The 26,624-nt window shown below is 40.3% G+C and overlaps 1 protein-coding gene across 1 annotated transcript in view; it reads left to right on the top strand.

Annotated features, from left to right (window-relative positions):
• The window catches only part of ryr3 (ryanodine receptor 3), a gene marked incomplete at its 5' end in the record, with an annotated part of 98,360 nt that extends 72,552 nt beyond the window's left edge, over positions 1 to 25,808 (top strand). Inside the window, 41 exon segments of the mRNA XM_084031277.1 lie at positions 1,194 to 1,275; positions 1,818 to 1,948; positions 2,045 to 2,163; positions 3,466 to 3,664; positions 4,792 to 4,886; positions 5,109 to 5,254; positions 5,470 to 5,557; positions 5,669 to 5,761; positions 6,733 to 6,900; positions 7,542 to 7,601; positions 7,709 to 7,843; positions 8,257 to 8,369; positions 9,505 to 9,601; positions 10,644 to 10,756; positions 11,116 to 11,167; positions 11,266 to 11,325; positions 11,485 to 11,584; positions 11,759 to 11,838; positions 12,008 to 12,084; positions 12,179 to 12,252; positions 13,962 to 14,042; positions 14,174 to 14,262; positions 14,353 to 14,481; positions 14,590 to 14,694; positions 15,341 to 15,422; positions 15,526 to 16,808; positions 16,934 to 16,986; positions 17,059 to 17,224; positions 17,370 to 17,456; positions 17,814 to 18,014; positions 18,131 to 18,261; positions 19,068 to 19,110; positions 20,097 to 20,224; positions 20,641 to 20,701; positions 21,293 to 21,439; positions 22,414 to 22,548; positions 23,566 to 23,722; positions 23,837 to 23,901; positions 24,331 to 24,431; positions 24,520 to 24,571; positions 25,670 to 25,808. Of these exon segments, the coding sequence (XP_083887403.1) occupies positions 1,194 to 1,275; positions 1,818 to 1,948; positions 2,045 to 2,163; positions 3,466 to 3,664; positions 4,792 to 4,886; positions 5,109 to 5,254; positions 5,470 to 5,557; positions 5,669 to 5,761; positions 6,733 to 6,900; positions 7,542 to 7,601; positions 7,709 to 7,843; positions 8,257 to 8,369; positions 9,505 to 9,601; positions 10,644 to 10,756; positions 11,116 to 11,167; positions 11,266 to 11,325; positions 11,485 to 11,584; positions 11,759 to 11,838; positions 12,008 to 12,084; positions 12,179 to 12,252; positions 13,962 to 14,042; positions 14,174 to 14,262; positions 14,353 to 14,481; positions 14,590 to 14,694; positions 15,341 to 15,422; positions 15,526 to 16,808; positions 16,934 to 16,986; positions 17,059 to 17,224; positions 17,370 to 17,456; positions 17,814 to 18,014; positions 18,131 to 18,261; positions 19,068 to 19,110; positions 20,097 to 20,224; positions 20,641 to 20,701; positions 21,293 to 21,439; positions 22,414 to 22,548; positions 23,566 to 23,722; positions 23,837 to 23,901; positions 24,331 to 24,431; positions 24,520 to 24,571; positions 25,670 to 25,765 (5,474 nt within the window). The 3' untranslated portion in view covers positions 25,766 to 25,808.
• Between the last annotated feature and the right edge of the window lie 816 nt (positions 25,809 to 26,624).

The following is a 26,624-nucleotide window of genomic DNA, read 5'->3' as shown; positions in this document are numbered from 1 at the left end:
AAATAGATGGTAACAGAACACACTCCAGGGACACCAGGGACAATGTGCAGATTAATATGCAATGAGGTCGGGTTAACTGGGGTTATGTTATATTTTTAAAAAATCATAAAATTCTTCTCCTCTTCTCATGGTCACATTTCACATTTTCCTTCAGGAAAATAGAAATAAAATGAAGTAACAACGGGGATGGGGTGTTGAATGAAGGACACGTCCTTTACATAGTCCCCAACTAGATTTCAAAAGAGACAATTGGTCTTGTTAAACACCCAGGGGCAGATTCAAAAAAGGATTTTGTAACCTTTGCAGTCGCTAAACCTGCTTATTAAGGTCCCCGAAAGGGTGAAATGCACTCTTAACTGTGCTGCCAAGAAAATATACGATCTTCCTATACTATTTTTAGGCGTTTAAATTAAGCATTATGTATATATTTGGTGAAAATCAGCCCCTTTCTATTCAAATTAAGCTCATTAAGAAAACAGTCCAATTTCCAGGGATCAAGCTAATGACAACATCCAGTTGCAGTGAACTAATTGGTGCCTCAGAGAGTTGGTGGTAACAGAAGTGTATTTATAAGGGGTGTTATGAGTCTGGACTCATTTGTTTTGGGATGCAGTCACTTCATTGCAATGACAGGATGCAATGACTCTTGTCGTGAAAAATGATGTTTGAAAATACATGAGAAGAAATTAATGAAAAATGTGGTTGTTATATAAACAAATGAGCCCTCCTGAATGCTTGGCTGACATGTTTCCCTTTTCCTTTTCTTAATTCCTTTTGGGACTTTTGGATGTCTTTCTGGCTCAGGCCGACCGTCGTCCCTCACAACTGTCTCATTGGCCTCAATTGCATTTATACGTATACTTAGCCACACGGATAAATGCACTCAACAGCAAAACCTTACGGCCGTGTTTTAATATCATTAGTGCACTTTCTTTTGTAAATCGGACCTTGAGACCGGACAGCGGTTGTAATTGATGTGCAGTTCATGGTGCTATCAGCTTCCGCAATCAATTCTTTGTGAATTCACCTCCCAGTCCTTATATGCCCATTAAACATACAGATTCTACATGTATTCAAACTTAATTCAAATGTTTTTCTTCGTCATCTTGTCGTCTTTCAGTTTTTATGCAAGTACAAGTTCGCTGTTGATTGACAATGAACGTGTGCTTTCTGAATGTTTTCATTTGTTTCAGTGGACGATGTGCAGCTGTCCTGCTACCGAATCTTGTCCTGTGTCTACTGTCTGGGAACAGGAAAGAATGTCTTTGTGGAGAGGTAGGTTGTCCAACTTTTCTTAAACAGTGCAGCAGGATGTGAAATGGTTTTTAAGCTCTACACATGAGCAGTGCTGTCTATTGATAATTAGTTCAAGACTTGCTTATGATTAATGCTTGCTATAATTTCTATAATCTACAAGAATTGGTGTGAAGGAACTGTGATATAGCATTTCATAAACTACATGATGCTTGTCACCGTTCAATTTAATAGGCTATCAAGCTTTTTAATGAACTAATTTGTGACAAACATGTACTCATCTTACAATATAATCATACTTTGTATTTTGGTCAGACAAGATAACAACCATATTTTATGAAAATCTCTCTCAAGATTTCATGTTTCACCTGATAGCATGTGGTGCTGTGTGTACTTGGAGCCCGGTGGTAAAGATTGATTTGAGTGTTGAAATTTGACTCCAAAACAATGACTCCAAATAGTTTTTGTCACCAGGGTTATGCACCTGGAATCTCATGACGAGTGTTCAGAGACTTGAAAACGTGTCGCTTGTTATTTTTTACACTTTGCATGTTGATCTGCAGGCATCTTCCAGCGCTGGGGGAGAGCCTGGCGACGCTGGTGGCAGCCATTCCCGTGGCGTTCCTGGAGCCCCAACTAAATGCCCACAACCCTCTGTCTGTCTTCAACACCAAGACCCCCCGAGAGAGAGCCAGTGAGTGTCCACCTGATCCTCCTTTTTAAATTAGATGATCATTCATTTACAATGCTCTGACATTGCTGTAAACATTATATGCTTGGTGTTTTCTAGTCCTGAGTATGCCAGACACAGTGGAGGAGATGTGTCCCGAGATGCCTGGTCTTGACAAACTGCTGAAAGATGTCAGCGACGTCTCGGAGTCTGGTGCTCGCTACAGTGACATGCCACAGGTCTGAAGAGCTGATGGGATGTTTTAATATACACACTACTTGTCATTACTTCAATGACAATGAGTTGCATTATTGGTAGGATACAATGTATTTAGGGCTTGAGGTACTAAAAATTGGATTTCTCAGCCTCTAGTTACTTTTTAAAATATGTCTCTGCAATACTGAATTGCTAAATTATCCCTTTAATGAAGGTATTATTTACTTTATTTATTGCGAGTTTGATCTTTAAAAAAGGCTAAGCAGGAAAAGTGTACTTAGTAGTCACAGAAAGTCACTGGATGATGATCTATTTGTTGAAGATATGGATGTTATACTGTTTAAAAGGTATTACAAAGTATTTTGAAGTGAAGTTGTACAAATATAAATATTAGAGGAAGTGGTGTTCCAAAGATCTGTGATTATTTTCTTGTCAGTTAACAACAACATTATCAGTATCACTGGAAACTATCTATGTTATTGCCAAATTATTATTAGGCATATTTGTCTTTAAATATCTTTATTTCTTCTCAGTGATATATGAATATTGATCAATAGTCATTTGTTTTTGGAGGATTTCTGTTACTTGTAACATGATTTCCACATACTAACTAACATGTAAACAGTAAACATGACCAGTGTATCTTAAAAAAAGTTGTAGTCAGAGAAGGAGAAGACATTCGGTTGCATCATTATTTGTGGGATCTTGGTTTTAATAGTGATATTGCCTTTGAAATTTAAATTATGGACTGAAAGGAAATCAGATTTTTTTTCTTCGTTTATTGGCTCTCCATTCACTCTGGAGTGGCAATTTATTCCGGTACTTATCTTTCAACGGAGAACAGAAATATGCAATTAGCCTTATGGGTGAAGAGCTATTCCTGATTAATTTTGGATATGTTTAGGTGTTTTTAGAGGTTAAGAGGATATCATTTTAACATTGCAGTTGCTGAATATTGCATTGTTATATACATGTATGTTATGTAAAACATTTTAACCTGAATTTAAAAATGATATTAACATCTTTAAATAGTTTAGAGGAACAATAAACCATTACATTTGTGCATATGAAGTTAGGTCAGTTTTTCAGCTAGACAGCCTCCCCTGTTCAACTGAAATGTGACACAGAGCTGAGTGTAAGGCAGAATTCATGTACATACCTCAACATTTATGATGTTTGAAATAAAATGTGTGTTTTTTTAGATGTACATAACACTTCACATAAGATTGTCTTACCTACATGACACGTTTGCAAAGAAAAGTAAGATCTTATTTTGGCTCAAAACCAATCATGCAGACGTTTCACCTTCAGTCTGTCTCTTGCAGGTCATTGAGGTGATCCTTCCCATGCTGTGTAACTATCTGTCCTACTGGTGGGAGAAAGGTTCAGAGAACTCCCCTCCGGGTGCCAAGTGCTGCACTATGGTTACCTCTGAACACCTGAGCATCATCCTGGGAAACATCCTCAAGATCCTCAACAACAACCTGGGCATTGATGACGCCCCCTGGATGAAGAGGATTGCAGGTAAGCTCCAGGCTTTTAGAGAAAGAATAAATATGATTTGAAAGGGTTTCCCGCTGGTCAGATTGTGTTTTTTTTTTATTTTTTTATTTTAGGGTTGTCAGGAAATATGAGAGAAATTTCTGCATATTGCTTCATGGGAATATGTACTTAGATTTTATTAGGCAGGGAGTTTTTGTTCTGAAAAACATTAACAAACAAGTAAAGAGGCAAAGTCAGCACAATGATACAAGCTCATGTGGGATGATAATATAATAACATTTACTTTTTGGAGACCATTTGCTTTTTTAAGTGCTCATTCTTCAGTGGGAGTTCAGGAAAGGCCAGAATAACATAATTGGCTGCTGTGGGGGCTCATAGCCTGCAGCACTTTCACACTTATTAATATTCATTTTTTAAATATATTTTATCACACTTTGTCATATATTTAACTATTCTTATCATTATCTCTCCTGCTTTTAGTATTATTGTCTTTTCAGATATGAGAGTAAAAGCAACAATTGCTGATCCAACTTAAAAACGTATGCATCGATACATAACGTCCTATATGGGGAACTTGAGGGCAGATCAATGGCATCAATGCTTTCGTCATCCAGGAAATGCATACAGACTCTGGCCACCTGAGGCCGGCCTAGTCCTGCACCAGAAGGGAACCCAGGGCCCATTGCACCAGCATAAGCTCTGAGGATTTCATCCTGGTAACCTAACAGCAGTCAGGGTTCTGTTGGCTTTGACATGGAGGTCTGTGTGACCCTCCAAGGATGTGTCTTCCCAGACCATCACTGACCCACCACCAAACTGGTCATGCTGGATGATGTTACAGGCAGTATCATTTTCACCACGGCTTCTCCAGACTCTTTCACACCTGTCACATGTGCTCATTGTGAACCTGCTCTCATCTGTGAAGAAAATGCGGTGCCAACGGCGAACCTGCCCATTCTGGTTCCTTCCTTTTTCTTCTTTTTAGTGGCGGTCTTTCTTTTTCTATCTCCATTACACATGTTGTCACTGTTGCACCAAAGCAGGTGAAAGTGTGAACGTGTGCTTCCTAAATGGAAAGATTGACATCCCTGAAGTTTAACTAGCTTGGTGTCATACTGTTGAAGATTAAGTGTTGTCTCTGTCTCCAGTCTACTCTCAGCCAATCATCTGCAAGGCTGGAGCAGATCTGCTGAGAACCCATTTCCTGCCCACCCTGGACAAGCTGAGGAAGAAGACAGTGAAGGTGAGAGCTTGAAATGGCATGTTTATTGTGTCATCTGCTCAGTGACACCTGAGGTTAAAATAGATTTGCTGACTCCATCATAAGCTGCTGAACTTATAGTGTCTATAGAGCTAGTCCAAGGATATATGCTAGTCACATCACCTATTAATAGTAGTACTTACTAAACATGAATACCAATGACGTGATTGCTGGAGATGAGTTGTTGATGTGCTGCAAACGAAGGTTGTGGCTGAAGAGGAGATGCTTAAGGCCGACGGTAAAGGTGACAACCAGGAGGCCGAGCTGCTTATCCTGGATGAGTTTGCAGTGCTCTGCAGAGACCTCTATGCCTTCTATCCCATGCTCATCCGTTATGTGGACAACAACAGGTAAAACATAAACAAAGAAAGATTTTATTGTAATCATTTTGGTGGAATTGTAAACATTTGTTGTTTTAGTTTCAAACATCATCAAAACCCCTGAGCTTTATCCACCTTTATTTCTGATTCATTCATTAGTGATATTGTCGTGTCTTGCACAGACTTAACACAACTTAATGTAACCCTTCAGAAAATATTTTAGTTCATGTCGTTGGTCGTTCCAGGTCCAGGTGGCTGAAAGAGCCGGTTGCAGACTCCACTGAGCTCTTCAGGATGGTGGCGGAGATCTTCATCCTCTGGTGCAAGTCCCATGTAAGTCTTACTTTTCAATCAGGTAGTTACATCACAATATGATGTTTGATACCAGGATTCTGGCCGTGAGCATGTCTTGATCAACCGTTTTTCTTTGTCGTCGGAACCCAGAACTTTAAGCGTGAGGAGCAAAACTTTGTGGTTCAGAATGAGATCAACAATTTGGGCTTCCTGACTGGAGAGGGCAAGGCGAAGATGTCAAAGGTAAGTATCATGGTTATTATAACGAAATGGGCACTATAGTTTATTTCAAGTCAGTCAGACATCCGTGGTACTGCTACCAGGAAAGGCTAGGCAACAGTCAGGCCTTTTTTCTTTGGAAAAAGCTGACATTCTTCACTGTGTCAGCTCTTTGGAAAGCTGAACACAGCCTCAATACTTTTCCCGGACAGGCTCCATTTCTCGGTCCTGTACCTCACTTTGCAAATGACAGGAAAAACGTCCGTCTAAGCACTTTTCCTGCTTTATAGATCCCCTGACATGTGCTGAACACGCTGAATATGTCAGTGTGCGATGTTCTACACATCAACTGTATGAGTTCAAACCACTTAAATTAATCTCTAAATCGAGGGTTTACGACATAGGACATTTCTTTCAGATATTTGTTGTTGTAAAGTTGGTTCATATATCTGGATGTTGACAGTTTTTGGTCGGGAATCGCTCAACAAGCTGTCACTGAGAGTTTGTTGTTTATTTGTTTTGGCAGAGCCAGACACTTTATTTATTTGCACTCTTGGGCTGTTTTGGCACGATACCTCAAAGGGGAGAGAAGATCCTCAGCTCTTGATCTGGAAGGATCTGCTTTTTAGCTGATTTATGTTAAAGCACTTTGGGTCTTTCATCCATAATCAATGACTTTGGTGAAATGCAGTTTTGTGATCTTAGATTTGCTTTTATTTGATTAGATTCAATTTGCTCTCTAAATGCCATTGATAATAATAGTTTATAATTAACTTTATTTCCATACACAGGTTGTGCATAAAATACATCACAAAGTTTTGGACATTAAGCAAAGAATTATAACATTTACAATAAAACATTTAGGCAAGGACAGTAAAATAGGACGAAGGGATTTTAGAAATACAAGACTAGGCACAAAAAACAAATAATTGTAGAACTAAGCAATGTTAAAAAGATGTGCCTTTAATCTTTCATTGTGTACTTTCTCTCTGTAGTCGGGGGGCGACCAGGAGAGGAAACACAAACGCCGTCGAGGCGAGTACTACTCAGTACAGACCTCCCTGATAGTAGCTGCCTTGAAGAAGTTGCTGCCCATTGGCCTCAACATGTGCACCCCAGGAGACCAGGAGCTCATCTCCCTCGCCAAGATACGCTACAGTCTGGTAATACCTGGGTCACACTGTCCGACTCCAGCCCTGGTTTTCCACTCACTGACAGCTTTTAGACCTCCCTGACAAAAGCCCTAGATCCAAGGCAAATCTGTGTCAGCTCGATGCTGGCTCATGGCTGCAGGACCTTGAGCAAAGATGTATTGGACCACCTAAATCCTCTGTCCATAAATTACTTATCATGTTGTTTTTTTAAGGTCACTTTTTATATGCAAGGGATCCAACGTGTAATATTTCTATATTATGCTGCCCCTTAAATTCAGCTTTATTTTAAGTTATTCAGGTCTCATAATTTGATTTTCTGATAGACAATATTAATGAAGTTGGAAGTTGGGCTTCTAAGAAAGTTAATCATTAGATGTTCATAAAGTTTGACCTACATTCTACCGTGTATAGTCTGTCTTTGCATTTCAGACTTCATCCAAATGGAGCTGAAAATGTGTAAGGCAGAGTATCATACTGATGCAACGTAAAGCTCTTTACCAACATAAAATGTCTAATATAGTTCAATGTGATTCATTTTTATGCACATAAACACCTTGACTATTTACTGGTAAAGTGTTCAAGCAATAGGGCATTAATTATGGATTATCATTAATGTTTTTTTTCTGTTATGAATACCCTTCCTTTCACAGAAAGACACAGATGATGAGGTGAAGGAGCATCTGCGTCAGAATTTCCATCTTCAGGACAAGGTGACATGATGTTCTGTATAGTTGTAATTCAAGTATCAAGAGCACTTGGGTAACGTAAGTATAATGCTGCTGTTTATTTATTGTTTTGTGTTTTTATGACGGCATAGTCTGATGACCCAGCGGTCCAGTGGCAGCTGAACCTGTACCAGGACGTCGTGGTAAAGAGAGAGGAACCTGCAAACTCTGAACACACAGTGGACCGAGTGCAGAGCATCTCTGCTGCAGTCTTCCACCTGGAGCAGGTAGATAACACAGTTCTTATGATACATCACAGTAAGTGAAAGATAAGCTTATGTGGTATCGCTCTTCAGTCATAAAAACAGATGTTTACCCACAAAAAGCACCTTTAATTAATAGACCACAGTTTTGATAATCACTTAGTTAGGGCGGTCATTACTAAAAAAAACAGTGTCTCACAAAGATTCACTTGTTTTATCTTCTCACATCTTTCATCTTTATTTGCTTTTTTCTGTGTTTTATTTGTAATATATTTGGGTCTGGGACTGTTGGTTAGACGCCGCAAGCAATTCAAGTCTCTTGAAAAAGTAACCAATTATTGTTGTCGCAATAACTCTTTTTGGATAAAACAGTGCAAAGCATGTATCTTTTGTCACTATAAAACTTTTTGTTTCACTGTTGTTTCTTCACCCCTCAGGTGGAGCAGCCTCTGAGAAATAAGAAGAGCATCCGGCATAAGCTGCTCTCCAAACAGCGTAAGCGTGCTGTGGTGGCGTGTTTCCGCATGGCTCCACTCTACAATCTACCGAGGTGACTCTTTTACACCTGTCTCGCCTGTGGAACTGATTTACAATGTCAATAATTTCATATTGACATAAAAACCCAATTAAGACATTGCTTTGTTTCAATCTAACCGTACATAACAGGCAATCATCAAGTAATCGTGGGGTGAAGGGGCATTTTCTTTCTTGATTGTGTGCCCATCATCTTCCTAATGACATTCTCTCCTCTGTGTTGTTTTCTTGCATAACACTACCTCATCCTCCCTCAGATACAAAAATAATAATTACTTCCTGAATGGCTATCGGGAGGTTTGGCTGGAAAGGGCATTCAAAGCCTCCAGCTTTGACCGCCTGTTCTCCCTGCTGACGGTAAAGTGAAACTACAGGGCGAATGCTTCATCTGTTCAACCCCCCCTTCATCCACCAGGCTGTGGACCGATCTCTGCCTAGGAACCAATTGTTTCTTCACTGTTGATTCTGATTGGTCAGCTAGAATGAACCCAAGAATTGACTGAAACAAACGTATTTGGAAAGTCGAAACACACTGCGAGCTGCAGGCCTTTGTCTCATTTCAGGTGTACCCTGAAGGAAGGAATGAAGAAAGGAAAGTAGAAGAAAACAAAAATCTATTGAATACAATTTTGACTTTCATTCGTTGGCTACATGGTTTACAAAACTACGCTTGATTACAGTTATATATAATATAGAAGTTGTTTAACGTTATTTTGCTTCCTGCTCTTATGGTGATTTAAAGATTTGTTTTTCATCGACATTTTTTCAAAAGTTGGGCAGTTTTACAACACATATGTGCATCTTTGTTGGGTTTAATTTGTGATGTAAATCTAATATTTGCAAGAAAGAAATTGTTGATGCACACATTTTTTGGAAAACTGCATATCTCCCCTAAAAATGTGCATGCTCCTCTGACGAATTTTACAACCTGATGGATGGTTTTTTTTTTTAGAGAGAGATCAAACGTGACCAGTCAGAAAAGCCAGTGGGTCCCACATTGACCAATCACCACCCTGCCTGAAATGCACTTCCTATAACCCCTTCCTCCCCCTACATCTCTCCTTCCTGTCTCCTCCACGAACTCACCAGAACCCACCCTAATGCCAATGTACCTCCCTCCCCACTCCCCTTCATACCTCCCCCCTCCCCAGGCATCGCGCTATCAACTTCTTCATCCCGGCCTATCAAAGACTTTGGATAGAGGCAGAGGAGTACTCCTTTGAGGAGAAGCTAGTTCAGGATCTGGCAGTAAGTACTGGGCTCGCCTTGCCCTTGCCCCGTGTGCCCTGCGTTGGCACCCCTCTGCCAGTCCTGTCTGCCGAATGCTTCTTTAGCTCCGTGCCCGTCGAGCCTTGGGAACGCGTCCGTGTGGGGACCTCGCCCAAAGCACCCAGGGGTGGCCCTCGCTCTAGGCGTGCAAAAACCTTCAAACAAAGATCCGTCAGGGGTCAGAGACTGCATGACCAACTCAGGAGACACAGGGCCAGCTCCGGCGCTCACAGCTCTAGGAAAGCAGGCTATGCCTTTCTGACAGCAGTGGTAAGGAGGGCCTTTCACTAGGAGTCACTAGCTGTTTGGCTGTCAGATCTGGATCCAACCCATCAGTTGTCTTTTTCCCTGTGCCCTGTAAGTCTGTAGTGTGAGTGTGACGTTACAGTGCGTTCTGTGGCCGTGACGTCCGTGGCATGCTTGCGTAGTCATGTGAAGATCACATTTCATTAGATCTTTGTACGTAGATGTGCAGCAAATTCATCAAGACCCTAAACCGTGCCATTGAATAAGATTTAAGTGCAGCTTTGGATACGGTAGCTTCCCTTTTGGGGAAAAAAAACATTTTGTCTCAGTTTTGTTGTCATTCTGTCCGCTTATTTTGGACTCATGGAGATTTTCGTAGTCCTCCTTCGTCAGGCTTCGATAGTGTCAGGGCCATTCTTCATTCATATTCAAATTCATATCACCAAATGGCTTACTGCTTGCATCTGTTTGCTGTAACATGCATGTATCTGAAAACTTGTTCCAACGCTGTCCATCTTCACCACTCTTAACTTCCTCGCCCTGTCCTCACCACGGATCACCAGGACAAGATCACCAGATACTAATCTGCATGCCAGTGCTAGTTGAATGTCACTGACTCATTTCAGTGTTCTTGACAAATGTGTGAATGGGAACAATTGTAAGTGGGTTTGTGAGGATAAAAAAAAAAGACAAGAAGATTTTTCATGAGCAGGATGGTTATTGATCAGATGAGATTTGGGCAGAACTAATGGTTCACCCCTGTGGACTCGTGCAGAAAACCCCTATGAAAATTGTGGAGGAGGAGGAAGAGGAGGTGGCTGAGATCCAACCTGACCCTCTCCACCAACTCATCCTCCACTTCAGCCACAACGCTCTGACAGAGAGAAGGTGAGAGTGAACAGCTAAACATGAGTCTAGTCTAAGTTACAGTAAGCATGTATTCATCCAATTTGTCTTCTTGACGGACCAAGTTGGGAGAAAGAACCTTTAACTCTTTTAATGTATTTGTGGTTCATTCTAAATAAGATACTTTTAGCTTTTTTGTTGTTGTCATTAATAGGTTGTATCAGGATTCTCAATTGACTCAACAGTGATACATATATTCTATAGATGTTTTATGCAATGGGGATGTAATATTTAGATTTTTTCATAAAGAGAGTTACGGGTGCTCTTGCTGCATGTAGTATGAAATACAACAGTACCTTTTTAATCTGTTGTTGATCAATTGCAACTTCACTTCTTTTCAGTCACTTGGAAGAAGATCCTTTATATATTGCGTATGCAGACATGATGGCAAAGGTAATGGCCCTTAATACATTTAAATGTAGTTTGTAATGGTTGTTCTTTTATTGTAGAAATAATTCTGATGACATGAATGTTGACCTTTGTGTCTCCAGAGTTGTGCAGAGGATGATGAGGAAGAGGAAGAAGAAGAAGGGAAAGAAAAAACTTTCGAGGTATGCTCTCATTCAGGCAGAGATCACGTTAAAAATGGCTTTCTTAAAATAACTCCCTTATAGAAATATCTTACCAAAACTCTGTGACCTGCAAATACTTCAAATCGGGTACAATAGAGTTTGTGTTGTTGATGATGACGGCTGTAAGTTTCTCCTCAGGAAAAAGAAATGGAGAAGCAGAAGATCCTGTATCAGCAGGCGAGGCTGCATGCCCGTGGTGCCGCAGAGATGGTGCTACAGATGATCAGTGCCAGTAAAGGTAACGGATGAGCCGATCGTTATATTTTGTTTTAACGGAAACATTTGTAAGTTAACCTTTCTGCTGTTTTCAGCCGATAGCCAATGACACGCTGCGGTGATTTATTCTTTATTAAACCTGCTTCTCTTCTCTATGTTGTTGACTTGCAGCTTTTATCTTATGCTTTTTCATCAGGCCGTCTGGGCCCCATGGTGACCTGCACCCTCAAACTGGGAATCTCCATTTTAAATGGAGGGAATGTGCAAGTTCAGCAGGTCAGATGAGGCAGCTCAAATATCTAACACCCTTGTCCTATTTATTATCATTTATGTATTCCATCCATCCATCAACTTATAGACACACAATATATTCAGAGCCTACATGGGAGTAGCACGTTTTTGATGGTTGTTTTGGATGTTAAATGCATTTCATCTTTTCTCCCAGAAAATGCTCGATTATCTGAAAGAGAAAAGAGATGCAGGCTTTTTCAAGAGTCTCTCAGGACTAATGCAGTCTTGCAGGTACTGTTTACTTCTACTATCTGCATCCCGCAAAAAAGGGCATTTCTGTGCAGACATCAAGTGCTCCATTTTTACTCTTGAGTTCTTTCCCTAGTGTCTTGGACTTGAATGCATTTGAGAGGCAGAACAAAGCAGAAGGACTCGGCATGGTGACAGAGGAAGGTTCAAGTAAGTTAAAAGCAGTCTTATTGAATGGGCCGTTTGATTCTCCAGTCTGCTGAGCATCACATTTTTGACCGTTATTTTTCGTGAAGTTCAGTAGATTGCTGCTGTCGAAGCACCTGTTTTTACTCTGGATTAGAAAACTACAAAAGACCCCTCTTCTCTCCACTAAACTAATGCTGAACCATGTCAAAGCTGTTGATGAATGCTAGAAGCTAATTAGTCGTTTCTGTGTCGATGAAACAGTCAAAATGACATTGCTATCAATGTGAATTTTGATTAAGACAACTTGTTTGCCGCTTGCTCTACAGTCTTGATTCCACGTAAGTCAGCAGTGTGTTTGTCTTTTACTTCTTTTTGCAGTAGAACAATGAGTATGAAGTTAATCGTAATGATAATGAAGTATGTATGTATCCTGTCATCTAGTTTAGAGCAGTGGTCTGTGAGTTGTTGTTAACTGTACGCAACTTCTTGGTCTTAGAGGACATGGTCCAGCATTTAATCAAACCCCTCTCCAACTTTCAGCACAAACACTCTTCACATCAAACTATGTCCGTCTTTTCATCATTCAGTCCTCTGCTAAACATTTCCACCGAGTTCTGTGTTTAGTTCAGTGTTACTACTCGTGTCTCCGTTCCTGTTATGACTTAATTCTTATTTGGTACTCATTTCTTTGGATACAACATAGACACAACCCAGGCCTATGATTTCCTGCCGTCTAAAAACGATTCTTTTTAACTGCATGACTTTGTTTTTCACTCGTAGCCTATATTCATAATTCTTTGTATTGTAACTCAATGTCCTCTCTTTTTGCTTATGTCTTCGTGTATTGTTTGTCTCCTTCCTGACATTTAAAAAAAATAAAAAACATCGATGGCAGTCAACAATCAGCGGGGTAAATAGCAAATTTAGATCATCCTGATATGGCTATGCTTCCACCCTGAATGTCTCTTATCCATATCTGTGGTTCATACTCCCTGCATTATTTGGTACCTCTCCCTCCCCCAGACGTCTGCAGGGACAGACTGCATGCAGAGTGTACACAGAAAATGGATCTTTAAGAATCCATTGCCTGTCTTTTTGTGTGTTATTTGTTCCCATTCCCTTCATGTCACCACTCACTAATGCAAATCCTATTACCGATGCTCAAATCTGTTGTTCTAAGGCTATCAGTGCCACCGTTCAAGGGTTTGACTGAAGGTTTGTGGACTCTTCCGCAGCCTAAGCAAAGCTTTGTCTTGCTTTGGATTTGGGGCCTATTTCACAAAGCTGGTTTCCATACAGGTGTCTAACTTTCACATGGTTTTATCTGCATTGTTTAGCTCGGTTGGCTGGATTATCTGGTTGATTTTTAAAGAGAATGATGTAATCACTTGTGTCCGTTTTTTCTTGAGATGACATCCTTCATCAGGCTCAATCTCCGCCTACATGTGAAAGTTATCAGGCTTCCTCCAGCTTATGGAAATGTCCAAGTGTTTTATTGTTGTTACTTGTTGAGCATTTTTTACAAAAAAGCATTTTGGATTCAGTTTTGAAGCTGCAATCTAAAGGCCCTGGACTTCAAACATGTTTTGAACATGAAACCTGCTTGCCTCATTAATTGCTTCTGAAGGGTTTTTCACATGTTATATGACCTTCTCATGTTGAACACATGAATACTTACATTGTTTGTGTAGCGTCATGTTTGCATTCAACAAGATGTGTTTTCTTTTAAGGTTCCAAGGTGCTACAGAATGATGAGTTTACGAAAGATCTGTTTCGGTTTTTGCAACTTCTGTGCGAGGGGCACAATGGAGGTGAGGTCGCATGTGTGCTTATTTGAAAGTATCTTCATCGGAAAACTGGAGCTTTCCTTTGTTGCCGTGATGGCAAAGTGATCCACAAGAGAAGGAAAGGACATGGATGAGAAAATATTTCTTTCCGTCAGATTTCCAGAACTTCCTGAGAACTCAAACTGGAAACACAACCACAGTCAACATCATTATCAGCACTGTGGACTATCTGCTCCGTCTTCAGGTGTGTAAAACACACACACACACAAAATGTACACACACTATTACTTGTGCCATAATTTCCATTATCTACCAATGTGATCCTGCTCTCTAGGAATCTATAAGTGACTTCTACTGGTACTATTCTGGTAAAGATGTCATTGACGAGACTGGGAAATTCAACTTCTCCAAAGCTTTATCTGTTGCCAAGCAGATATTCAACTCTCTGACTGAGTATATTCAGGTGAGAAGCTGATCCCTCATTCAACACTTTTAAATCCACAATGTAAAGTCTAAAATCAAAACCTTCATTATGTGTTTTTTCCTCCTCCCCACCACCTCTTGCCTACAGGGCCCTTGTATTGGGAACCAGCAGAGTTTAGCTCACAGCAGACTGTGGGATGCAGTTGTGGGCTTCTTGCATGTATTTGCCAACATGCAAATGAAACTGTCTCAGGTACAATACACTTTTTAATTATGTTAGTCTTCTGAGTATTTCCTTTGGAACAAAAAATGATGTTCAGCCTGAGAGAATACAAATAAAACAAGCAAATCTCTCCTGAAATACATTTAATAAAAAGGCTTGGCGAAGATTAAACAAAGGTGAGAGAAAAACAGAAGAACTCTTTTCTTTCTTATTCCTTTAATCATCTTGTGACCCCTAAAATGTGTCTTGTATGCCTTGATGTGCCCACTGTGTTAAAGCATAGACACAATAAAAATATAGGTTTGTAATTTGATACATTTATATAACTTTTATTGAGCCTCATCTGTTAGTTAAAGCATTCATTCGAGGATTCAGGGATTTACTGAAAAATGAAATGCAGTTGTAGCCCATATGCAACACAAGAAAACAAGACAAAAAATAAAAAAACAGTAGTGCACTCCTGCAGACCTTTTTTTGATGGCAGGCACAATATTAAAAATGTTGTCCATCAAATTAAAGCATCATTGATGTTAACACAAAGTCCAAGTCCTGCACTTAATCCAATCCTTACCCTTATTGTAGCCCCTCCTATAGATGGAGTCTAAATCACTTTGCTTTCTTTCTGCTTTGGAAAACTCCAGAGAAACACTTTAACAAAAGTCAAATCTACTTGTAGGATTCCAGTCAGATTGAGCTGTTGAAGGAGCTGATGGATTTACAGAAGGACATGATTGTCATGTTGCTGTCTCTGCTAGAGGGTAAGAACCTGAAGCTGTCATGCATTGACTGAACATATATATATATATATATATATATATATAAGTACAAGTCATGTGATGCATTGTGTTTGTGTATTATTAGGTAATGTGGTGAACGGAACAATTGGAAAGCAGATGGTTGACACGCTGGTGGAGTCGTCTAACAATGTGGAGATGATCCTCAAGTTCTTCGATATGTTCCTCAAACTGAAGGACCTGACTTCCTCCGACAACTTCAGAGAGTATGACCCCGAGTGTAAAGGCATTATTTCAAAGAAGGAGTTCCAGAAGTCCATGGAGAGCCAGATGCAGTACATCCAGTCTGAGATTGAATTCCTCCTCTCGTGTGCGGAGACCGATGAGAATGACATGTTCAATTACAAGGAGTTTGTGGAGCGCTTCCACGAGCCGGCCAAAGATATCGGCTTCAACGTGGCGGTGCTGCTGACCAACCTGTCCGAACACATGCCACACGACTCCAGACTTGCCACCTTCTTAGACCTGGCAGAAAGTGTACTCAGCTACTTTGAGCCTTATCTGGGTCGTATCGAGATCATGGGCAGCGCGAAGCGCATTGAGAGGGTGTACTTTGAGATCAGCGAGTCGAGCCGTGAGCAGTGGGAGAAGCCGCAGGTCAAAGAGTCCAAGCGTCAGTTCATCTTCGACGTGGTCAACGAGGGCACGGAGAGCGAGAAGATGGAGATGTTTGTGAATTTCTGCGAGGACACCATTTTTGAGATGCAGCTCGCCTCACAGATCTCAGAGCCAGATGTGGTAGAACAGCCCGAGGAGGACGAAGAGGAGGAGGTGCACAGTATCCTGGACGAGTTGGCTGCAGAGGAAGAGGCTGAGGCCCAGGAGGCTGCCTCAGCCTTCACCACTGCATGCCGCTCAGTCAAGAAGAAGATAGGCCATGTCCGCCAAATGTTTTCTGTTAAAAATGTGCGCAAGCGGGTCAAGCAAATCAAGAAGCTGAGCATCAGGGAGATTATCACCGGCTTCTTTTCCTTCTTCTGGATGCTCTTCACCGGCTTCTTTAAGGGAATCTACGGCCTTGTCTTTGGGTTCTTCCACGTCATCTGGTCCTCCATGTTTGGCGGCGGCCTGGTTGAGGGAGCAAAGAACATAAAGGTGACGGACATCCTCGGAAACATGCCTGACCCAACCCAGTTCGGTATCCACGGAGATGTGATTGAAGGAGAGAAAGTGGAGGCCATAGAATCATCAAGAAGCTTAGATACAGCCATGGCGCCAGCAGGCGACATAGAGGTGGACGCGATGTTGGAGATGCTGTCGAATCCTAAGAGGGAAGGAGGAAAACACGTGGAGCCGGGCCTGGGTGATGTTTCTGAGTTGACTGAGATCTCCTCTGCTGAGCAAAAGAAGGTTTGTCATCGCAAACTCAAAAACTTGAAATCTTTTTTTTTTTTGTTAACCTTGTAGAAATATGCTTTTCATTATCACTTTCATGCCGTCTCTTAGCTCATGAACTTATAATACTCCTCCTGTAGAAAGCTGCAGCCACGCCTGTTGAAACCCCCGAGAGCGAATCAGAGAAAGCAGAGTGAGTAAAATGAAGTGAGAGGAAAATTAATTATCACAATACAAAATAAAACACAAACTGTTTTGAATACAGCACAGAGAACCAGGAGAAGGAGGACAAGCCAAAGAAGGAGGAGGAGGCCAAGGAGCCAGTGGCAGAGGAGAAGCCCAAGACCAGATTGAGTCAGCCTAAAGAGGCGACACCAGCCTTCATGTTGAGAATCGTTGCTGTCCTGGATGTCTACCTGAACAAGATGCTGGTGAGCTCTCTTTCTACTAGTTAAATAGTTTCAAAATATCTTTCCTCAATATTGTTTGATTCAACTCTCATTCCTTGTTGTCTATTGTCTATAAATTGTTTCCAAAATATGGAATATGGACTCACAGTTGATCTTTCTCTTCCAGAACTACCTGGCTCGTAACTTCTACAACCTGCGTTTCCTGGCTCTGTTTGTCTGTTTTGCCATCAACTTCATCCTTCTCTTCTACAAGGTAAGTCAGGTTTCCATCCAAATGAAAATTGGAAAACAAAATGCAAACTTCTTCTTCTACTACTGTTCGGTAGAAGCAGTTGGATGCATTGGGGAAAACAGTTGGTTATTTTTAGACCATTTCAGAAGACTAGGGTATCAACAAATAACAAAATATCCCATTGAAAAATATCCTGCCGGATCACTGAAATCATTCTCTGAACACCTTGAATTCAATGTGATGATCACAGGCAATGACAGAGTCAAACCAAAACTGGAAACTAATGTGTCGTGGGAAAAGCAGCACTTAAGATACTTTCTTTCTTTTTTTTACCAAATAATACAGATTATACAGTGATATATACTCTTTGCTCTTCAGGTCACTGGTGAAAATGATGAAGAAATAGATGAGGAAAAGACCTGGGATGGCGAGGAAGATGATGGCATGGACACATTCTTTGACATGGATGAGTTTGTCCTGCAGGAGAGCAGCGGCTACATGTTACCAACCCTGCGCTTCCTGGCTATATTCCACACTGTAATCTCACTCGTCTGTTTGTTCGGGTACTACTGTCTGAAGGTAGGGAGGTTTAGCTTACTGTTAATACTTCAACAGACTGTTCACTGAGCTGAAGATCATTTCTTTGCTGATGTCCCCCTTGTGTAAGCTATCCGTCTTAATATTGTGCCTTTTAGGTTCCTTTGGTAGTGTTTAAGAGGGAGAAGGAGATTGCCAGAAAGCTTGAATTTGATGGCCTCTACATCACGGAGCAGCCTTCTGACGAGGACATCAAGGGCCAGTGGGATCGACTCGTCATCAACACCCCGTGAGTCACTGGCCTTGTTCACACCTATCCTTGTTCACACCTATCCTTGTTCACACCCGGCCTTGTTCACACCTGGCCTTGTTCACATCTGGCCTTGTTCACACCTATCCTTGTTCACACCTGGCCTTGTTCACACCTGGCCTTGTTCACACCTGGCCTTGTTCACACCTATCCTTGTTCACACCCGGCCTTGTTCACACCTGGCCTTGTTCACATCTGGCCTTGTTCACACCTATCCTTGTTCACACCTATCCTTGTTCACACCTGGCCTTGTTTACACCTATCCTTGTTCACACCTATCCTTGTTCACACCTGGCCTTGTTCACGTCTGGCCTTGTTCACACCTATCCTTGTTCACACCTATCCTTGTTTACACCTATCCTTGTTCACACCTGGCCTTGTTCACGTCTGGCCTTGTTCACACCTATCCTTGTTCACACCTATCCTTGTTTACACCTATCCTTGTTCACACCTGGCCTTGTTCACGTCTGGCCTTGTTCACACCTATCCTTGTTCACACCTGGCCTTGTTCACACCTGGCCTTGTTTACACCTATCCTTGTTCACACCTATCCTTGTTCACACCTGGCCTTGTTCACATCTGGCCTTGTTCACACCTATCCTTGTTCACACCTATCCTTGTTCACACCTGGCCTTGTTCACGTCTGGCCTTGTTCACACCTATCCTTGTTCACACCTATCCTTGTTTACACCTATCCTTGTTTACACCTATCCTCTACCAGAGATGTGTTTTATCAAAATGTTTGTATTACCACAGCTGAGTCTCATCTCTACTTTCTATTGCAGCTCTTTCCCCAACAACTATTGGGACAAGTTTATCAAACGCAAGGTGAGTGTGTAAGAAGAATTTCAGGTCAAAGTTACAACACTGTCGGCTTTGAGGGATTCTAGCAATGATTTGTACAAAGCACGCACGCAAACAATACGTTTGGGAAAACTGCTTTTACACTTACACAGAAATGTCCCTATAGGCTAAATTAAAGTGGCAATCTGTAAGATTTGAGACACGTTGCCCTTCTTCACTTCCATTCGTTTGTTGTTTCTTTTTCTTGGGACTGGAAGTTGAATGTTCTTCTTTCTCTGCCTGTTGATCCTCCATTGTGAGTCAGCAGTAATGAAATGTACCTGGTCAAACACTTTATACTAGAGGGAGCCTGACTCAGCAGTTGGAAGTTACCGATTTCCACTTGCAATGAAACGCAGCATACCTCCGTGAGTAGCTCCACCTGGGCAGACCAACCGCTGCTGACTGACGGAGAAAGCCTCACTAATTTAGAATTTTGCGTGGGAATGTCGCCACAGACACGGAGATCCTACTTCTGGGCAAAGTAAGCACTTTCATTAGTGGGTCATGTGATCAATCACCATTGTTTTAACTCACTCTTTGATAGATAGTAACTTAAAATACAATTAAATAGATGAAAATGTTACAGACTGCCACTTTAAAATCATGATAACAAACTACTCCATTCTTGGATGTGTCTGTCTGTTGTCTGGTTGTTTGTTTTCTGTTTAGATTTTTTCTCTTTTTCTGTGTTTAAATTGTACTGTGTTGTAATATTGTTTCTGTCAATCTGGATTATCATATAATGTGTTCCAGTATGGATTCCTGGAGGATACTTGTTGTAATATAAGAGGCTTGTGGTTTCAGTGCAGTTTTCAGTAGTTGTTTACATTACATAATATTGATATGTGTGTTACAGACCCTAGAGCATCCTGCGTTGCTGCATCGTCCCTAAAATAAACTACTTCTTTCTCACAGCGTGGTGTTAAGTGCTGAAGCTGATCTCTCCTGTGCCCCCTCTGAATGTGTAGGTGATTAACAAATACGGCGACCTTTATGGAGCTGAACGCATCGCTGAGCTCTTAGGCCTGGATAAGAGCGCTCTGGACTTTGACCCCACAGTGGAGACGGAAGAGAAGGAAGCTTCCCTCGTCTCCTGGTGAGAACTCAACTCTTATTTTACCTTTTTACAACCACTGAAAATGCACAGCAGTATCTTTGCCTGAATGGGTTGTTTAAATTGTATTTAAAGGGTTTTTAAATTAAAGCTTGACTCAAGCCTGAACATTTGGCCATCACCGACGTTAATGCATAAATACTGCCGCTGTTGGATGGACAAGTTTAAAAAATCAACCCCTGAGTTTGAACATCCTGTATCTCCTCATTTTTAATGATAATCCACATGTCTTGGATAGAATGATTGAAATGTCTCTTGCTCAAAATAAACCAGATCTATAGCAAACCTGACTAACTAACACTGTATAATCCTCATAAGCAATTTTATTTTGATGCTAGAATGTCAGCTGTACAGCAATGTTGCTAGTGTGATTCAACATTTTGTTTTCTTGTGGGCAGGTTGAGCTCCATCGACACAAAGTACCACATCTGGAAAATGGGCGTAGTTCTGACCGACAATGTAAGTTTATTTATTTTGTACTAAAGGCGTTTGTATTGATGCTGGAGGGGAAATGAAATGGAAAAAATGAAGGAAGCTATAAAACAGAGTTGACTCTAAATTACATTCAATAGCATTTCTTTTATTTATTCATTTTTAATTTAAACTTTATTAAACCAGGAGAGTCTCATTGAGATGAATTATGATAATAATAATAATCTCTTTTTCCATCGGTAAAATGGAAGCAGACAAAGAATAGCCTTTTAAATAGGAATATGCAAATGGTTAAGTCTATTGGTAGTTCTTGTGTAAATGGAGTGCAATGTTAACCTTCAGCTTAACTGGTTAGAGAGGACAAGTTTAGTTAAACACAACTCTAATAGGATAGACACCCAGCAAACAGCTTGGATGTGATTTTTATTTTGTCACATTTTTCATACACAGAATATACGATGTGTTCAGAGACCAGTTTGCTAGAAATTAAAATAAGAATTTGAAACAACACTGTGTGTCACAATAGTAAGCCAAATTAAACTATAACATTTTGTACATGCACAAGGAAAAATATGCAAACAATGTTGTCACTAATGAAGGGCCTTTCTTTTCCTGTAGTACTTCCTGTATCTGATCTGGTACGCCACCATGTCCATTTTCGGACACTTCAACAACTTCTTCTTTGCGGCCCATCTGCTGGACATCGCCATGGGCTTCAAGACCCTTCGTACCATCCTGTCATCCGTCACTCACAACGGCAAGCAGGTACGTAGTTCAACCAGCAGAGGGAGGCAGAGTACAGATAAGAACATCTCCACTTTTTCTGAGCTTTTACTCAGAACTAGAAAGCTTTCAAATTAAGGAACATTTTTTGTAGGGTTTGAATTGTTTACTTGAAGTTTAGAGGAATGAGGTGAAATCTTCTACTGCTGATAATCTGCATATCGTCTGTGATACATTATTGGGGCAAAAGGACCAGATCATCAGATCAATACTCTTCTGTAAAAAAGGATTAGAAATAGAAAATGTGCATCTATGAGATTCTCAGTCCTCCAGCTCACAGGATCTCTAGAAATGAACATCCTGGCAAATAAATGAATGGAATTTAATAGAAATCAATTTTGGGGTGGGGTTTAGTGAAAAACTGTGAAGGGATCTTATTTTATGTGGAAATAAAAATAGTGAAGGGCAATATAAAAAAGATATATCTTTACCAGACAAATTAGAGATGAGATGGATTTAGATTTACTGTGTAAAAACGACAAGCTGGGAAGTATGACCTGCAGCTTTAATGGCTGAAATAAACCTATGAAAGAAGTAAGCTAATTGCAATAGAAACTGTTTAAATACTTAACTTAAAGTAATCAATCACCATTTAAAATAGACACCTCAAAGAAATAAGCAGTTGATAGTTAGTAGAAACTATTGGATAATAGGAATGAATCCTGACAATGGTCACCCTGAAATCCTCAGTGCGGTTGTCGAGGTCTGGGAATATTTCATTATTTTATGCCCCATGTTCCTTATGGAGGAAAACTGCACCAACATTGAAATGTTGATTCACTTATCTGACTAAAGCAAGAGCAATTAGTCTCAAAATCTACATTTAAATAAGAACAGGCGCTGCTGCTCCATCCAGTCTTACCTCAAATTGTCACGGGGATAAATATAGGTCAAATGAAATGTTTCAATGCTTGTAAGTAATTAAATGTATTTCTATGAATTATCTCTCCTTCTAGCTTGTGCTGACAGTGGGTCTGCTGGCCGTGGTCGTCTATCTCTACACCGTGGTGGCCTTCAACTTCTTCAGGAAGTTCTACAATAAGAGCGAGGACGAAGACGAGCCCGACATGAAGTGTGACGACATGATGACGGTATGCCCGGCCACCTCATATATACATATATATATATAAATACATATATATATATATACATATATTATTCATATACTGTGTGTGTTTATTTTTATATATATATATATATATATATATATATATACACAGACACACACATACACAGTATATTAATATAGGGGAAAAATCATGAAAATATAAAACTACTGCTCATGGCTGCAGCTTTTAGCGAGGGCAAACGTTTGGAGTCGAAAGAGATTCGGCTGTGATTTGATTGACTCGAGCGTCTTTGTCTCCTGGCCTTCGTCTCGGTATGAAAGCAGAAGGTGAATACTAGACGAGGTGGAACATATTTTTCATAAGTGACCTTTATTCAGGATTCATTTTCAAAACCAAAATCATTCACAGCTTTTGCAAATGGAAATATGACAAATCATTTACTTCCCAACTGTTTTATTTAATTTATTTTCTCCTTCTAAAAGAACAGCTTAACATTCTCAGGAATTTTCAAAGTATAATACTTTTCTTTACAGTTTATTAGCCGCAATCTTTGCTTCTTCAGACTGGTCTGTGGCTAACACAAGCTTAAGAGAATTAAATGTTTTGTTCTCGACATAATCAGCACACACCCCCGTTGTGAATTTTAAGGCTTTTATGTCGTTTAAAAAGGCAACAAGTGTCTAAATGAGATTAAGAAGCATCATCCAGCAGACTAGTTGTGTATACTCCTGCTCATGCGACCGTGGCGTTATTCTTTTATTACTTTTTACTTCTGGCGATCGCATTCACGCTTCTGAAATCATAAAAGTGGTCTTGATTTGTGAAGATGGATCTTGCTGAACAACACGTGTAACTATCATAAACATGTTTACCACCGAGCTTATTTTCTGCAATAATCCAAAACCCAGTGGGATGTTTTTGTGAAATGAACAGTGAAAATGAAAGCTAGCACAGAAAAAAGTACGGATGACTTAAATACTCATGATTTCATCTTACAAGAGAAGCACCAAGTTACTTTCTTGTTCTTTCTATTGGCAGTGCTATTTGTTCCACATGTACGTGGGCGTGCGAGCTGGAGGTGGTATTGGAGACGAGTTGGAGGACCCAGCCGGAGACCCCTATGAGCTCTACCGCATCCTGTTCGACATCACCTTCTTCTTCTTTGTCATTGTCATCCTGCTGGCCATCATTCAAGGTACACAATCTCTGCCTGGTCACGGCATTTATCTGTGTTCTGCATCCGAAAGCAACTAAAGTGTCATGAGTCATGCTCAGTGATATGACCCGACTGTTGCACCCCCCCCTCCAGGTTTGATCATTGATGCCTTTGGTGAGCTCAGAGACCAGCAGGAGCAGGTGAAGGAGGACATGGAGGTGAGACCCGGAACAATTCAGCCACAAAGTGTGTTTCATTCAGCCGTATGCAGATGTATGTGGAGGAAAATACTGACACAAAAGGCTTTCACTCTTTGTGTTGAGAGCTGTTTGGTTCAAACGATCCCGATCCCTGGTGGATGTGGGTCAGTGTGAAAACGATTGAACTGACTAAACATCGGGTCCAGAGAAGCAAGGAATCAGATATATTGATACAGAAGGGTGGGGATTTTAAAAGTGAAAAGGAGTTAAATAACAATGTTTTCCTCTGTATTTTGGTGTTTCAATTAAAAAGTCAGTGAAACATAGTTACAACAATACTTATCATCTCCTGTAAGATAATAGTATCTGAGATAATTAAGGAAGCTAAAACTGTCCGATCAATGAGTTACTCGTCAGTGTTAACGTCCCCTCTCATCCCTCTTTTAGACCAAATGCTTCATCTGTGGCATTGGGAATGACTACTTTGACCGGACGCCTCACGGGTTTGAAACCCACACCTTACAAGAGCACAACCTCGCTAACTACCTGTGAGTGCAGCGACACACTAATGTTAAAAAGGCCTTTCTGATTTACAGTGTGGACACTGATCACACCTCATGTTCCTCCTGTGTGCAGGTTCTTCCTGATGTACCTGATTAACAAAGATGAGACGGAACACACGGGTCAGGTACGTTCCAAACTTATGTTTTAGCTTCCCTTCATGTCTGATCAATCTTAAGACACCAAAGGAAGCTTACAGTCAGGAACTTCAGTGCGTTTTACTTTAGCAGCATTTCAACCCACTTGTTATGTTGCATAAGTGCAGCTTAGCGAGAGAAAGAAACAATGCGTGGGTTCATTTCGACTTTTTTTGATGTTAACTTGTTATTGTCGTGTACCTGAGGTTCAAGTTCTTTTTATCTCATATGCATGCTGTTCATTTTTCTGTTTGTTTGATTGTTTTGTTCAATTTAGTGGCTTTGTAAAGCGTGTCGAGGATCTGGAAGTGCTTAATAAAACCTATTTTTTATTATTATTATTGTCACAAATGTAGCTGAAAGAAAATCAAACTCAGCTTCCCAGCTGCTAAAAGAACAAATTCAGCTTTTTAAGACATTTTATGACATACTACTATTTTACTATTTGAAGTTTTTCTGACATACTAGTAAGATGTTCTATGACAGTTTTACCATAGATTATATACTATGAAGTTTGTTATAATTTCTGGCATACTATTGTGCTGATTGTTGTTTTATGGCAAATTATGCTATGACTTTTTCATGACATATATATGGATTACTGTACTAAGACTTAAAAAGAAATCTCTTACATGCTTTACTATGACCTTATGCTTTGGAATTTTTAATTACTTTTTTGACATGCTACACTATTTTTGTCATTTATTCAAGATGCTAAACTATGACCTTTTTTTTTTATTACTTTTTTCAACATGCTTTACTATGACTTTAATTTTCGACATGCTGTACAATTTTTTTTTATGTCTTTATTCAAAATGCTTAAATATGACCTATGACTTGCTATACTATGACCTTATTAGAGATGCTATGTCCTCAATTTTTTCGACATACTATACATACTGGAACTTTTTAATGACTTCTTCTGATACTATATCATGACTTTATATATTTAATGATGTGGTACTCCCTGTAGTCATAGTAATACTTCCCATAACTTGACCTTTTGCACATATAAATTGATGGGGGGTCACTTAAAAAATGTATAAACTCAACTTAACCATCAGATGTGTTTGTTTTTGCCCCTCCAGGAGTCGTTTGTGTGGAAGATGTACCAGGAGAGATGTTGGGACTTCTTCCCTACTGGAGACTGCTTCCGGAAGCAGTACGAGGACCAGTTGGGTTAGAGACGGTCGGCCTCGTGTCGTGCCCAGCTCTGTTTTCCTTCTATCTGAAAGTGACACTGAACTTGACCTTCAGCCTGTTAACAGAACCTGAACACTCCCTGGACATTCTCTGCTGCAATGGTGATACACAAGAACTAATTTTGAGAAAATGATTTTAAGATGAATGACTGATGATTGGACATTTCGGGTTTGTGCATCCAAGTCCTCTTCCTTGTTACTGAAAAAAAAAAAGAGTCACTTGCCACGACGTGTATTTTATGCAAAGTCTTGTTTTGATTCTGATTCACATTGCCTTTTCACTTGCTTAACCCCTACCTGTTGCACAATTCGTTGTGTGTAGACATTTGATACACGTGAAGGGTTACAGCATGACAACTGAATGTCTGAATATGCACAATTTCTAGATTAACGCCAGGATCTTATTGTCACTTATTACCAAACCAAGTGAGTGGATGCGTGCTGCTGGTGTGATCACTAGTGACCCAGTTAACAACATATGAAACGAGTGAGACCTGATTTGCCTTTTGAAATCTGTTCGATGTAATGAGGAATTACAGAAGATGGTTCTTCCAGGACAAGAGATGACTTACTTTAGGTGTAATCAAGTGCCGACGTGCCTTATGAGAAACTATGCAAAAGAAATGTATCATTTTGTTCCTCCTGACACAAGCAGTGCTCTAGCTCTAAGCAGATTAAGCTCAATAGTTTTGTGGCGTTTAAAGACAAAACATTTGTTGTATAAAATCTAGATGATCCTTGTGTAAATGTTGCTTAGTTTGGTTGTTTCTAAGTTGTGTGCTGCTCCCCTGCACTTCTTTCCACAGTAGAAAAGCCCCCAAACAGACGGAGATGAAAAAAA

The sequence above is a fragment of the Eutrigla gurnardus genome (genome assembly GCF_963514095.1).
Source record: "Eutrigla gurnardus genome assembly, chromosome: 16".
Taxonomy (NCBI): domain Eukaryota; kingdom Metazoa; phylum Chordata; class Actinopteri; order Perciformes; family Triglidae; genus Eutrigla; species Eutrigla gurnardus.
Note: the sequence above shows the minus strand (reverse complement) of the source record. Positions and strands in the feature narration are given on the sequence as shown.